A 13,803-nucleotide genomic window follows, 5' to 3' on the forward strand; every position below is an offset into this window, starting at 1 on the left:
TTGGAACAAAAAAAAGTCTCTGCACTTAAAAAAAATTAACTAAAATATGACTTGTCTAAAAAAAATACCAGTTGAACCACTTAATACCTATGTGAACATAAGCAAGTAAACATAAACAAACTGTTTCCTTATCTGTGAAATGGGGGAGTTGGGCTTGATGTTTCATCTCTAGCTATTACATTTTATAACTTTGAGTAGGGACCCCTGGGAATCCCAATGAATTTTTTTTCTCTTTTTTTCATTCTTTTTTTTTGGGGGGGGCAGGGCAATGAGGATTAAGTTACTTGCCCAGGGTCACACAGCTAGTAAGTGTCAAGTGTCTGAGGTTGGATTTGAATTCAGGTCCTCCTGAATCCAGGACCAGTGCTTTATCCACTGCACCACCTAGCTGCCCCCCATCCCAATGAATTTTTAAATAAACGGTGCAGGTGCTATGACCATATCTGAAGAGTTAGCAATGGAAAAAAGAGACAAGGTGTCATGGGGTGCAGAGCACCCCAGAATTTCTCTGGGGCACACCGAGGAATCTTGTCCTTGAGAGACTAAACCAGAGGACAGATACGCCTAGAGAGATAAATGGAACCATATGGGACTGAGCTAGCTTCGATCTCCACCCCTCATTCTGGTCTCCCTTACCCCCCACCCACCCACCCAGATAAATTTGGGTGTGGCTGCGGCCTTTGTGTCCTGAAGAGTGATCCATAGCCACCCCTCACCCAATTCCTCCAGTCACTGCCACTGGGGGATGGTCCTCCCTCACTAAAGGAACTTTCCACAGGCAGATGGTCCACCCCCATCAGTCCTCTATAAAAGTACCTGCCATTCTCCTGCTCGAGGAGATTGGTACTTCTGAGCCACATGCTTTGTGCCTATCTCCCCATGAGATGTCCAAGGATTTCTGTCATGGTTTCCCTTCCCTCTCCCCTTCCCTTCCCTTGCCCCTAAATAAACTACCACCTTATTGTAACTATTTTTGTGTGCAAGAGGGTGTAATTCTTTAAAGAGGAATTCCTAAGAACCCCAACCCCTAACAAACCCGTACCCCATTTTCCCCCATAACACAAGGGGTCAGAAGAGATACAACATGGATGGTAATTGGATCTCTATATGAGACCCTCTTGCTGAGGACAGCAGTTTATATTAGGGGCAACAGAGCAAGCTAGTTTCAGATGATGAGAAAGGTGTACAGCCACTCAGTCACGCACAGTGGCAGAGAGGCTCCAGCACAGCAGTTAGAATAATAAATAGCTAGAGTTTACCATAAGAGTTTGCCACAAAAGCTAACAGTGCTAATAGAGAATTTAAGGATCTTCCTTCCAGAGCATAGGGATGACATCTCAAAGATAACACTAAAGTATTGAGCCTGAGTGGCTGGGGCAATGATGTTGCCTTTAACAGTCATAGGAAAGTTGAGAAGAAGGAAAATAAGTTGTTTTAGACATGTTCTGTTTAAGATACCTATGGGATGGGGCAGCTAGGTGGCGCAGTGGATAAAGCACTGGTCCTGGATTTAGGAGGACCTGAGTTCAAATTTGACCTCAGACATGTGACACTGTGTGACCCTGGACAAGTCACTTAACCCTCATTGCCCCAGGGGGAAAAAGATACTTATGGGACACCCATTTCCTGTCTAAAAGGCAGTTGGAGGTGTGGGATTACAGCTCAGGAGAGAAATTAGAGCAGAATATATAGATCTGGGAATGATCTACTGACAATTGATGAGGATACCACGGAAGCTAGTACAGGGACTCAACCTTTATAATTCTATTTCAACATAAATGACTACCTTCGTAGCCTTATGTATTTTATTTTATGTAATTAAAATAATTCTGAAAAGGGGCCTGTAGTCTTCACCAGACTGCCAAATGCATCCATGATACACAAAAAGGCTAAAAAGCCTGGGCCTTTGAGGGTGAGGATAAAGTCCATTTGTTAATCAAAAGAAATGCCCCTTAGTTCCTTTATGAGTTAAATGGAAAGAACCTTTAGTGTTCCAGGAAGAGGGATCATTTCCAAACATTAACATTTCTATTGTTTAAGTAAATTGAAAACCCTAAAACTGAACTTTGTATCTTTGTTTCATCTCTTTGTAGACTTTTGTTTTTGTTTCCTGCTCACTATGAAAATGTAAATCTATATGACCTGAGTAGATTTTCAAAAGCAGTAGAAAACTTCCTTTGGATCTCTCTGTCTCTGTCTCTGTCTCTCTCTTTGTGTGTGTCTCTCTCTGTCTCTTTCTCTTTTACTTTCTTTCTTTTCTTTCTCTCTTTTCCTCCCTCTCCCTCCCTCTCTCTCTTTTCCCTCTCTTCCCCCCCCCCCCGCCCCCCTCGATCTCTGTCTCTGTTTCCCTCTCCTCTCTTTCTGTCTGCCTGTCTCTCTTCCTTTCTCTCCTCCCTGCCCCTGTTAAAAGATGAGCAGCTGATACATTTTTTACTTGCTTTAATAATAATTTCACTCTTCAAAAGGCAGAGGAAATGACAAAAGAGAACTTGAATTCTTGGCATGATTCTGACCAATAAAAAGAAGAATTCGTTTCTAAAGTAAAAAACAAGAGACTCCTGGGAGATAGTGATTGTTGCATTGCAGAATTCATAATTGGGAAGAAAAGGGAAGTGGGGAACAATTCACACACACCCCTTACATTTGGGAAGGGTAGATATCAAAGGGTTCAGAGAAAGGATAAGTCCTATGGTCTAAAATTCTATAGGTGAAGACAGCCCAGGAGGGAGGGGAAATGCACAAGAATAAAATTCTGAAGACAGACAAGAATGATTGATTCCAAGAAGGAAGAGTCATAGAAAGAGACAGATAAAGCCGCAGAGGGAACTCAGTGACTAATTTAAAAAAGAACACAGTTAGGGGAAGCTAGATGGCGCAGTGGTTAAAGCGCTGGCCCTGGATTCAGGAGTACCTGAGTTCAAATCCAGCCTCAGACACTTAACACTTACTAGCTGTGTGACCCTGGGCAAGTCACTTAATCCCCATTGCCCCGCAAAAAAAAAAAAAAAAAGAACACAGTTGAGAGAAAGAGCAGGTCCCAGAGAATAATTGACAGAAGTTCGCACAGTCCCGAGAAGGAGTGGACCAGGAAAGTAAAAGACAAAAAAAGATTTTGAAGGTATAAGAGTTTGCCCAGGGAGTTTGCAAGAGGTAAAAAGACAGAAACATAGAAATGGAAAGAGAGAAGCCTTACTAGAGAAAATAAGCATTCTTCACTTGAGGAAAGGTCTAAGACTTAAAGGGCAGCTAGGTGGCGCAGTGGATAGAGCATTGGGCTTGAAATCAGGAAGACTAGAAGAAGATACTTGTAACTATTTTTATTAAGGTAGATAGGAGTACACACAGACAGAAGGTGTGGGTATAAGTGGATTCTGATGTGATGATATTAAAAAAAAACAAAACCTTAAGGGGAAACAAAAAGGATTATACTGGGAGAAGAGGAAAGGGAAGACAGAATGGGAGAAGTCATTTAACTGTGAAGAGGCACAAAAGACCTATTACAATAGAGGGAAAGAAGGGAGGGTTGAGCATTGTTTTGATCTTACTCTCATCTGATTCAGCACTAAGAGGGAATAATATACACACTCAATTGGGTATAGAATTCTATCTTACCCTATAGGGAGGTAAAAGGGGAAAGGGGAAAGAAAAAGGTGGGGTACTGATAGAAGGGAGGGTAAAACTAGGAGGGGAAAGGAGAAAGGAAAAAAAGGAGGTGGGGTTGATGGAAGGGAGGGCAAAACTAGGAATTAAAAGGAGAAAGGACTGGGGCAGCTAGATGGCACAGTGGATAGAGCACCGGCCCTGGACTCCGGAGTACCTGAGTTCAAATCCGGCCTTAGACACTTAACACTTACTAGCTGTGTGACCCTGGGCAAGTCACTTAACCCCAACTGCCTCACTAAAAAAAAAAAAAAAAAAAAAGGAGAAAGGACAAAAGGGAGGGGGGGCTGATAGAAGGGAGGGTAGACAGGTGGCCAGAAACAAAACACTAGTGAGAATGGACAGGGGAAAAGGAGAGAGAAAAATACAAACAAGGGAAAAAATAAGATGCAGGGAAATATACAGTTAATAATCATAGGGGCAGCTAGGTGGCGCAGTGGATAGAGCACTGGCCTTGGAGTCAGGAGTACCTAAATTCAAATCCGGCCTCAGACACTTAACACTTACTAGCTGTATGACCCTGGGCAAGTCACTTAATCCCAATTGCCTCACTAAAAAAACAAACAAACAAAACAAATAATCATAACTGTGAATGTGCATGGGATGAACTCTCCTATAAAATGGAAGCAGATAGCAGAGTGGATTAAGAACCAGAATCCTACAATATGTTGTTTACAAGAAACACATTTGAAGCAAAGAAATACACACAGAGTAAAGGTAAAAGGCTGGAGCAGAATATATTTTGCTTCAGCTTGATGTAGGAGGTAAAGAAGGGGTTAACAGACAAACCTAAGACCCGAGTTCTAATTTAGATCTGAATTCTGAAAGGGATTAATTAATGGATAATTTAAGATTTAGGCCCTCATCAAAGTCAGGGCCTAGGTTCTTGGTACCTGGAGGTCTGGCTCCTATTAGTTACTCCCTGTTAATCACCAAGGCAGGTCATAGACAGATTATAGAAATCCCAATTGATAAATGTTAATACCCAGAAACTAGGCCTGAGAATGAAAAACATAGGGATACTCTGACCTTGCATGATGAGGTAACATGTGCAGAAAAGGCCAAGTTTGTCCCCAGTTCACCTTATGACATGTAAACCCCAAAAACACACCTCCATGGAAAAAGGTACCTGCCTCGGTGGTTGGTTTAGGACCCCAGAAACTCCAAATTAGGATAAGCCCTCCCCTGTACCTCCCTAAAGTGGAGATTATTATGAGACTGATAATCAATTTATCAGTACTATAAATATAATTGTCTTTTCTTTCCCTATTTGAGAGACACCTCCATGGTGCTCTCCCTGTGGTCACTCACAGTATTGCAATAAAACTTGGGAAACTTAGTCACTGAGTCTTGTAATTCTTTGGGATACCTCATGATCAATCTGATCAATTAAACCCATCCCGAATCAAGCTGAAGTAAAAAAAAATCAGGGGTGGCAATCATTATCTCAGACAAAGCAAAAACAAAAATTAACCTAATTAAAAGAGATAAGAGGGGGTGGCTAGATAGCACAGTGGATAAAACACCGGCCCTGGATTCAGAAGTACCTGAGTTCAAATCTGGCCTTGGACACTTGACACTGGCTATGTGACCCTGGGCAAGTCACTTAACCCCCATTGCCCCGCAAAAAAAAAAATAAAAATTAAAAATAAAAAGAGATAAGAAAGGAAACTACATTTTTGCTTAAGGTACCATAGACAATGAAGTAATATCAATATTAAACATGCATGTACCAAGTGGTACAGCATTCAAATTCTTAGAGAAGTTAAGTGAGTTCTGGCAAGAAATAGACAGCAAAACTATACCAGTTGGGGACCTCAACGTCCCCCTCTCAGAACTAGATAAATCTAACCACGAAATCAGGAAGACTCATCTTCCTGAGTTTAAATCTGGTCTTAGATACAGTAACTACATGACCCTGGGCAAGTCAAATAACCCTGTTTGCCTCGGTTTCCTCATCTGTAAAATGAACTGGAGAAGAAAATGGTAAACCACTCCCAAGAAAACAACAAATGGGGTCACACAACTGAATGATAATAAGATGCTTGAATAGCTCTATTAAGTAGGAAGAGGCAACAAAACTTGCCTCTAGGACTCAGGCTTCATTTCTGCCTCTGCTCCTCCTTTGTGTAAGACCCCAAAAGGAGTCTGGGAAGTGTAACTGACAGACAGGTTCCCATAAGTCAAGATGGAGTATCTTGCAGAGAGAACTAACTTGGGGATTGTGAACTGACAAAGAACAGAGGTGATATATTCCAGAGCTAAGGCTCTGAGCGAGTCAGAGAAGGGAGGCTTCTTCCACTCCTAAGCTAAAGGTCACTGCCCTAGATGAAGACCATGGTTACATTCCATCTGAAAAGAGCACAGGATGATCCTGCTGAAATGATGACTAAAGTGAAAGACTACAGCTGACCCTCCAAGAGTTAGCCCAGGAGGCCTTTGAATCAGCAGAGATGCTGCTCCCTGAGAAGGTCCCAGTAGCCACGGGACTCATGCAGCCTAGAAAAGCGCCACCTCTCTGCAGCCAAGCAATTTGTTCAGGCAAGCCTAGTAGCCACTGAACAACCTGCCTGTCCTAGTCTAGAGGAACGGACCTACGTGTCTGAAAGACTTTGTCTTATGAGGATCGAGACAAGCTGAGCATCAGAGCAATTCATTCACCACCAACATCATACTCTGCAGAGATAATAAATGCCTTTGCTAAAAAACTGAGTGATTGTTAAGGGAAAGTACAGGTAGGGGCTTGTGAGCTAGTGTTATGAGGATCATCATTCACATGGTTACCCCTAGAACCTTGATAACAGGAGCTACTGCCCCTCTCTAGACCTTACCTATCAATGGCAGTGTGAGTTGCAGAATACCCATAAGGGGCATTATACCCAGGGTATAATACCCAGAAGGGGTATTATATTAGCCATGTTTAGGGCAAGAGGAAGATCAAAGAAGGACTAAGATTGCTGCTCAGAGTGGAATGATAACAGATAACAAAGTAAAGGAAAAATTACTCAACTAATTTTGTTTCTTTTTTCTCTACAAAGGAGAAGGGTTTTTGGCTTAAATGAAAGAATAGAACAAAAATAGTTAATAGGAAATTTAAAGTCCAGTAAGCAGAGAAAATTAATTCTAAGGGATGATGAATATGAATAATTCAAAGAGATATGGGAAGACATATGAAGTGATGAAGAATAAAGAAAATATAACCACACATTGGCTAGTATAAAAGAGGACAAGTTTAAAAAACAACAAAATTCAATATTGGTACCAACTTATTAGAGTTAAAGTAGTGCAGTGGATAGAATACCAGACCTGGAGTCAGAAAGACCTGACCTCAAATCTGGCCTCTGACACTTAGCTGTGTTACCCTGGGCAAGTCACTTAACCCAGTTTGCCTCAGTTTCCTCATCTATAAAGTGAGCTGGAGAGGGAAATGACAAATCATTCCAGTATCTTTGCCAAAAAAACCCTAAATGTGGGGCAGCTAGGTGGCGCAGTAGATAGAGCACAGGCTCTGGATTCAGAAAGACCTGAGTTCAAATCCGTCCTCAGACACTTAAAAATTACTAGCTGGGGGCAGCTAGATGGCGCAGTGGATAGAGCACTGGCCTTGGAATCAGGAGTACCTGAGTTTAAATCCGGCCTCAGACACTTAACACATACTAGCTGTGTGACCCTGGGCAAGTCACTTAACCCCAATTGCCTCACTAAAAAACAAAAACAAGAAGTCATAAATGTAAATGACATGAGACAAATAATTAATTGCCCAAGCTTTCTGAAAATAAAAAAGATTTTAAAAAAATTACTAGCTGTGTGACCCTGGGCAAGTCACTTAACCCCAATTGCCACACCAAAAAACAAAACAAAAAAATACAAAGAGTTGCAAAGAGCTAGGTACAATTGAACAACATACCCTAAAGTATACAAAGCAAAGTATACATTTGCTTATACTATCAGTCACAATCGCTTTTTTTAATGATGTTTTGGCTTTGTTGTTTAACATCCCCAAGACGTCCTCAAGATAAAGGATTCGATTTGTCCTCTTTGGCCCCAAAGGCAGAACTAGAAGCAATAGCTAGAAGTTGCAAAGAAGCAGACTTCACCTTGTTCTAAGGGAAAAAAAAGATCTGAGCTATCTAAAACCAGAATGGACTGCCTTAGAAGTTAATGAGCTGGTGGGGCGGCTAAGTGGCGCAGTGGATAAAGCACTGGCCTTGGATTCAGGAGTACCTGAGTTCAAATCCAGCCTCAGCCACTTGACACTTACTAGCTGTGTGACCCTGGGCAAGTCACTTAACCCCCATTGCCCAGCAAAAAAAAAAAAAAAAAAGAAGTTAATGAGCTGGGGCAGCTAGTCATTTAACCCCAATTGCCTCATCAAAAAAAACAAAAGAAGAAGAAGTTAATGAGCTTAGGGGCAGCTAGGTGGCTCAGTGGATAGAGCACTGACTCTTGAGTCAGAAGGACCTGAGCTCAAATCTGGCCTTAGACACTTGACACTTACTAGCTGTGTGACCCTGGGTAAGTCACTTAACCCTGATTGGCCAGCCCCGCCCTCCCCCCCCAAAAAAAAAAAGAGAGAGAGAGAAGTTAATGAGCTTTCTTTCATGTGTGGAAGAATAATAGGAACCACCATTATTTTGTAACCTCTGGAAGGACTAACAATGTGGAAATCCCCCAACTGGCTGGTGGCCTAATACTAGAAAGTCCCAACCCTTATGCAAGGACATGGTTGAAGCACATTATCTAATCCACTGCTGTAACAAATGCTTGCTGTCCTTGGATAAGAGACACTGCTGTTTCATCTAAAAGGGCTGCTTTCATGAGTGTAAGAGTACTCAGTCTTTCCCCCTTGTTTCCTGCCCTTGAATGGGGAATTTGTTCTTACTCTGATGAGAAATCCAGCCAATTGCATTCCAAATATTCTTCCTTTGCTTCCTTGACTGGTCCTTCTCTTTCTCTACCCCTCCATCTCCCATGAAATGCTTTACTTTTCTATCCTAAGTTGCTGTAGAATGCTGCTAAGTGGGTTGATGAGTTATAACAAAGCAAATCTGTACTCCAGGAAGATAAATCTGCTATCAGTGAGAACAGATCCCTTAGCATGCTAATAAATCCCTTTACTCTCAGTTTGGCCTCTTATCTTTTTAACCCACAGTCCTGGGATGGGAGTTGAGGGAGCAGTGTAGCTAGATGTTGAAGTGATAGAGTGCTGGCCTGGAGTCAGGAAGACTCCTCTTCCTGAGTTCAAATATGGATTCAAACACTTAGTAGCTGTGTGGTCCTGGGCAAGTCACTTAACCCTGTTTGTCTCAGTTTCATCATCTGTAAAATGAGCTGGAGAAGGAAATGACAAACCACTCCAGCATCTCTGCCAAGAAAACCCCAATTGGGATCACTAAGAGTCAGATGTGACTGAGCAACAACAAGAACAACAACAACATTGGACCCCCACTGATAGTGATGTGGGATGGATTTAGGGTCAAACTGATCTTGAGTCATCCCAAAAGAATTACAAGATTCAGTGACTCAGTTTCCCAAATTTTATTGCAATACTGTGAGTGAACACAGGGAGAGAACCAGAAAAGTGGAAAAGTATCTCTCGAATAGGAAAGGAAAGAATTATATTTATAATGTGGATAAATTGATTATCAGTCTCATTATAATAATCTCCACTTTAGGGAGGTACAGGGGAGGGCTTATCTTAATTTGGAGTTCCTGGGGGCTTGGGTCAACCCCTGAGGTGGGTACCTTTTTCCGTGGAGGTGTGTTTTGGGGATTACACATCATAAGGTGAATCTGGGGACAAATTTGGCCTTTTCTATGCATGTCACCTTTTCATTACCATGCCTAGTTTCAAAATATTTTCATTTATCAGTTAGAATTTCTATACCCTGTCAGTGTATCATTGTTATAGTTAAGGTCCCTATGACCTGCCTCTTTATGTTCTTGTTATGGGTGCTGATTAATGTGGGTAACGAGAACCTAGGCCCTGACTTGTATTAATGAAGGTCCAAGTCTTTTAGTTATCTATTAATCCCTTTTGGGAGCTGGGGTCCGTATCCCTCTTGGAGCTCAGATCTAAATCAGAGCTTGAGTCAGGTTTTTCTGTTTTTCTTTTCTTTTCTTTTCTTTTTTTTGCAGGGCAATGAGGGTTAAGTGACTTGCCCAGGATCACACAGCTAATAAGTGTCAAGTGTCTGAGACTGGATTTGAACTAAGGTTCTCCTGAATCCAGGGCCAGTGCTTTATCCACTGTGCCACCTAGCTGCCCTTAGGTTTTTCTGTTAATCCCTTTTAGGTACTATTTTAGCTACTATTGATAGGCTATCTGTTAACCTCCTCCATCATATAGGATTGCCTCTTTCAAAAGGGTGAGAAAATTCCCCAACATTTGGGAGGTCTTTAAGTGAAGTTGAATGGCCACTTGTAGAAAATGTTGTAGATAACATATACGAGTTGGACTAGATGGCTATTCTAGCCTTCCAGCTCTGAGTTTCTGTTATTCTCTATATTTGATTGATGCTTTTCATAGTAGAAGCTTTCAGCTTTAAATTTGTGACACTATGATCCTGTAACAAGAAAGAAGAAAGAAAGAAAGAAAGAAAGAAAGAAAGAAAGAAAGAAAGAAAGAAAGAAAGAAAGAAAGAAAGAAAGAAAGAAAGGAAGGAAGGAAGGAAGAAAGAAAGGAAGAAAGAAAGAAAGAAAGAAAGAAAGAAAGAAAGAAAGAAAGAAAGAAAGAAAGAAAGAAAGAAAGAAAGAAAGAAAGAAAGAAAGGTGGGCAGCTAGGTGGCTCAGTGGATAAAGCACCAGCCCTGGATTCAGGAGGACCTGAGTTCAAATTCGACCTCAGACACTTGACACTTGCTAGCTGTGTGACCCTGGGCAAGTCACTTAACCCTCATTGCCCTGCAAAAAAAAAAAAAAAGAAGGAAGGAAGGAAGAAAAAAGGAAGGAGGGAGAGAGGGAAGGAGGGAAGGAAGGAAGGAAGGAAGGAAGGAAGGAAGGAAGGAAGGAAGGAAGGAAGGAAGGAAGGAAGGAAGGAAGGAAGACACAGCTTGGGCCCTAATGGTGGCCAGGTTGAAGAAAGGAAGAAAGAAGGAGGCTGAGCCTGGGAAGACATTAGGAAAATATTCTTGAGGGGGTAAGCACCCCCAGGGTCTACAGGGTTTTGAAGGAAGAGCAGTAGGATAAAGCCCAAAGAAGCAAAGGCAGCAGCACCAACCTTTCAGAGTAGGGCTGGAATTGGGCCCCAAATAACAGGCAAGTCTGGCCTGGCCAGCCTTGTCATGGGCTCTGTGGGGGTAAAGGTCACTCACCTTGGAGTCCCCTGTCCCCTTCCTCTTCAGAGGGCTCTGTGGGCTCCTGGAGAGCAAACTGAAGGACATGGGGGACGATGTGGGAGCCCACAAGAATGGTGCGGCCAAAGGCCCGGCGCTCGACCACAAGGATACTGAGTGGGGGCTGCAGATACGGCTGCTCTGGGAGCTCCTGGATGAAGTAAGGAAGGGGGATGGAAAGTCACAAGGAGTTAGAGGGCCCACTGGGACTCAGGGAATCCCTTGAGTCTGCTCAGGGTGTGTGTTTGTGTTGTGAGGTTGGAGGCTGAGAGAAGGGATGACAGAAAAAGAAGACATTTCTGGTAATCTACCCAAGGGCAGGCCTGGGTCCCAGGGTGGGTTATGAATTCAGAGGGCCTGAGGGATCCTAAATCAAGAAGGGGACTGGACGGACCAACTTTAAGTAGGTTCCCAACAGATTCTGGGGGTTTATGAATCAGTGCCCCAAAACAGACCAAAGACTATGAGCCCAATCAGACCTCCTATACCTCAGGGGGTTTTCTAGGGCAGTTGCAGGGAGAAGAATTCCAAGAACCCTAAAAAAAAGGATGCCTCCCACCCTTCCCATGGCCTCTTACCACAGTCATTTGTTTGACCAGTTCTGTGAAGTTGGGGTTCTCTCGGTAACTAGCCAGAATCTCAGACTCCACACGTTGACCCCCGATCTCCAGCACGACCTGTGGCTGCTCTACCACAAATAGGTGTACCCGACCCAGCCCTCGAAGACCCCAGAACAGCACCTGTGTGTGTGTGTGTGTGTGTGTGTGTGTGTGTGTGTGTGTGTGTGTGAGAGAGAGAGAGAGAGAGAGAGAGAGAGAGAGAGAGAGAGAGAGAGAAAGAGAGGTTGAGGTGGGGAGGAAACAAGATATAGTACCATGAAGAGGAAAAGAGGGCTTAATTCTAGGGGAGCTATGAGAGGGGGAAACTGGTAACAAGGGGTCAGCTAATGGGGTTTGGAGATTTGGAGATATACGGACTCTGGGAGAGGTGCCCCAGGACAGGAGGCTGGTAGAGCTTGGGCTATAGGATCCCACATACCTCGATTCGGAACTCCTTGAGCAGCGGTCGTACCCCTGGAGGTAGGTGGAGGCGTCCAGAAGTGGGGTCACGCAGAAATTCCAGGTCCTGGGGCTCTACATCTTCTGGCACTGAGGGCTAAAGAAGGGGCAGAGGGTCAATGATATATGGTAGGGATTAAGCAGGGAATGAGTTACTTGGGAGTCGTGTCTAGGAGGACACAGTCAAAGCATGTGAGCTCTGGGAGTGGGAGTGAGGGAGTGTGTGTGTGTGTGTCCTTGGAGTTGTATTCTTGGCACAAAAGCCTTTCTGCCTTGGATTTCCCTTTTCTCTGCTCCTCTCTCATCTTCTCATGAAATACTATATTTCATGGTTACCTGGGCTAGTGTCTCATGCCCCTGATAAGCTCCATGAGGACAGGGATCTTGTCTTAAATACATTTTTCCTCCTTCTCTGGGATGGACAGAGCACAGAATGCAAAATAGAGTAAAAAACCCGAGGTTTTTCTTATTTTGTTGGCTTCTGGAGAGCTTGGGATCACTGCAAAGGTTTTTGGGTAGAAAAGGTTTGTTAACATAAAGAAACTATAGGGGGCAGCTAGGTAGTGCAGTGAATAGAGCACCGGCCCTGGAGTCAGGAGGATCTGAGTTCAAATTGACCTCAGACATTTAACAATTACTAGCTGTGTGACCCTGGGCAAGTCACTTAACCCCAATTGCCTCACAAAAAACAAACAAACAACTATAGGAAAATGTGTTCCCCTAGAAAAGAATGCTCTCCATGGGCAGAACAATGGAAAACTCCTCACCTAGCAGTATTTGTTCCTAGAATGGTCTAGTTGTGATTTGGTCACTATGTCTCACAAACTAAACCTTTGTGAATATCCTAACAAGGCTGCCTTGGAGAAGCTGCTTGCCTGTCCATGGTCCTGGTCTCTTCTTGTGTACATTGGTACAAGAAAATTCAGAGTAATGAATTAATTCTTTGACAACTGGAACTTTTTTTTTAATTTTTTTTTTTTGGTGAGGCAATTGGGGTTAAGTGACTTGCCCAGGGTCACACAGCTAGTAAGTGTTAAGTGTCTGAGGCCGGATTTGAACTCAGGTCCTCCTGAATCCAGGGCCGGTGCTTTATCCACTGCGCCATCTAAATAACTGGAGCTTTTAAATTGTTAAATTGGGGGGCAGCTAGATGGTGCAGTGCATAAAGCACCGGCCCTGGATTCAGGAGGACCTGAGTTCAAATCCAGCCTCAGACACTTGACACTTACTAGCTGTGTGACCCTGGGCAAGTCACTTAATCCTCAGTGCCCCACCAAAAAAACAAACAAACCACTAAACCAAAAACATAAATTGTTAAATTGAATCAGGCAAGTCCTTCTAGAGAGTGGGGAAAAGGAGGGGAGACAAGCCTGTGTCTGAGGACCCCGGTCTTACCTCAAGCCTGCCGCTGTAATCCAGCTCAATGAGCTCAAAGGTGGCAATGAGCTCCCCTGCGGCCTGGAGACCCTTAATCAGGGGGAAGAATTGTAGCTCGGGGCCTCGGTAGGGCTCTTCAATCAGCTTTACCTGAGGAGCTGCCAGAGCCCGGCCCAGGAATACAGGAGGACCCTATGGGAAGAATATCCAGGCTTGGAGGAGGGGATGGAGGTCTGGTGAGGGAGGACCTAGAGGTAGGGGTCCTGACACAGAACAGGAGGTGGGAGGGACCAGGGACCTAGGAAGGCAGGGGAAGCACCAGCAACTGAGCCAGCAACATGGATGGCAATGGCTGCAGTAGCAACTGGGCTGGG

At 43.6% G+C, this 13,803-nt stretch overlaps 1 protein-coding gene across 1 annotated transcript in view; it reads right to left on the reverse strand.

Moving 5' to 3' along the window:
- Nucleotides 1–13,803, reverse strand: part of LOC122738890 (fer-1-like protein 4) — a 38,090-nt gene that overhangs the window by 7,269 nt on the left and 17,018 nt on the right. The window contains 4 exon segments of the mRNA XM_043980775.1: nt 10,974–11,145; nt 11,573–11,734; nt 12,033–12,149; nt 13,448–13,621. Coding sequence (XP_043836710.1) covers nt 10,974–11,145; nt 11,573–11,734; nt 12,033–12,149; nt 13,448–13,621 — 625 coding nt within the window.

Source organism: Dromiciops gliroides, chromosome 2 (assembly GCF_019393635.1).
Source record: "Dromiciops gliroides isolate mDroGli1 chromosome 2, mDroGli1.pri, whole genome shotgun sequence".
Taxonomy (NCBI): domain Eukaryota; kingdom Metazoa; phylum Chordata; class Mammalia; order Microbiotheria; family Microbiotheriidae; genus Dromiciops; species Dromiciops gliroides.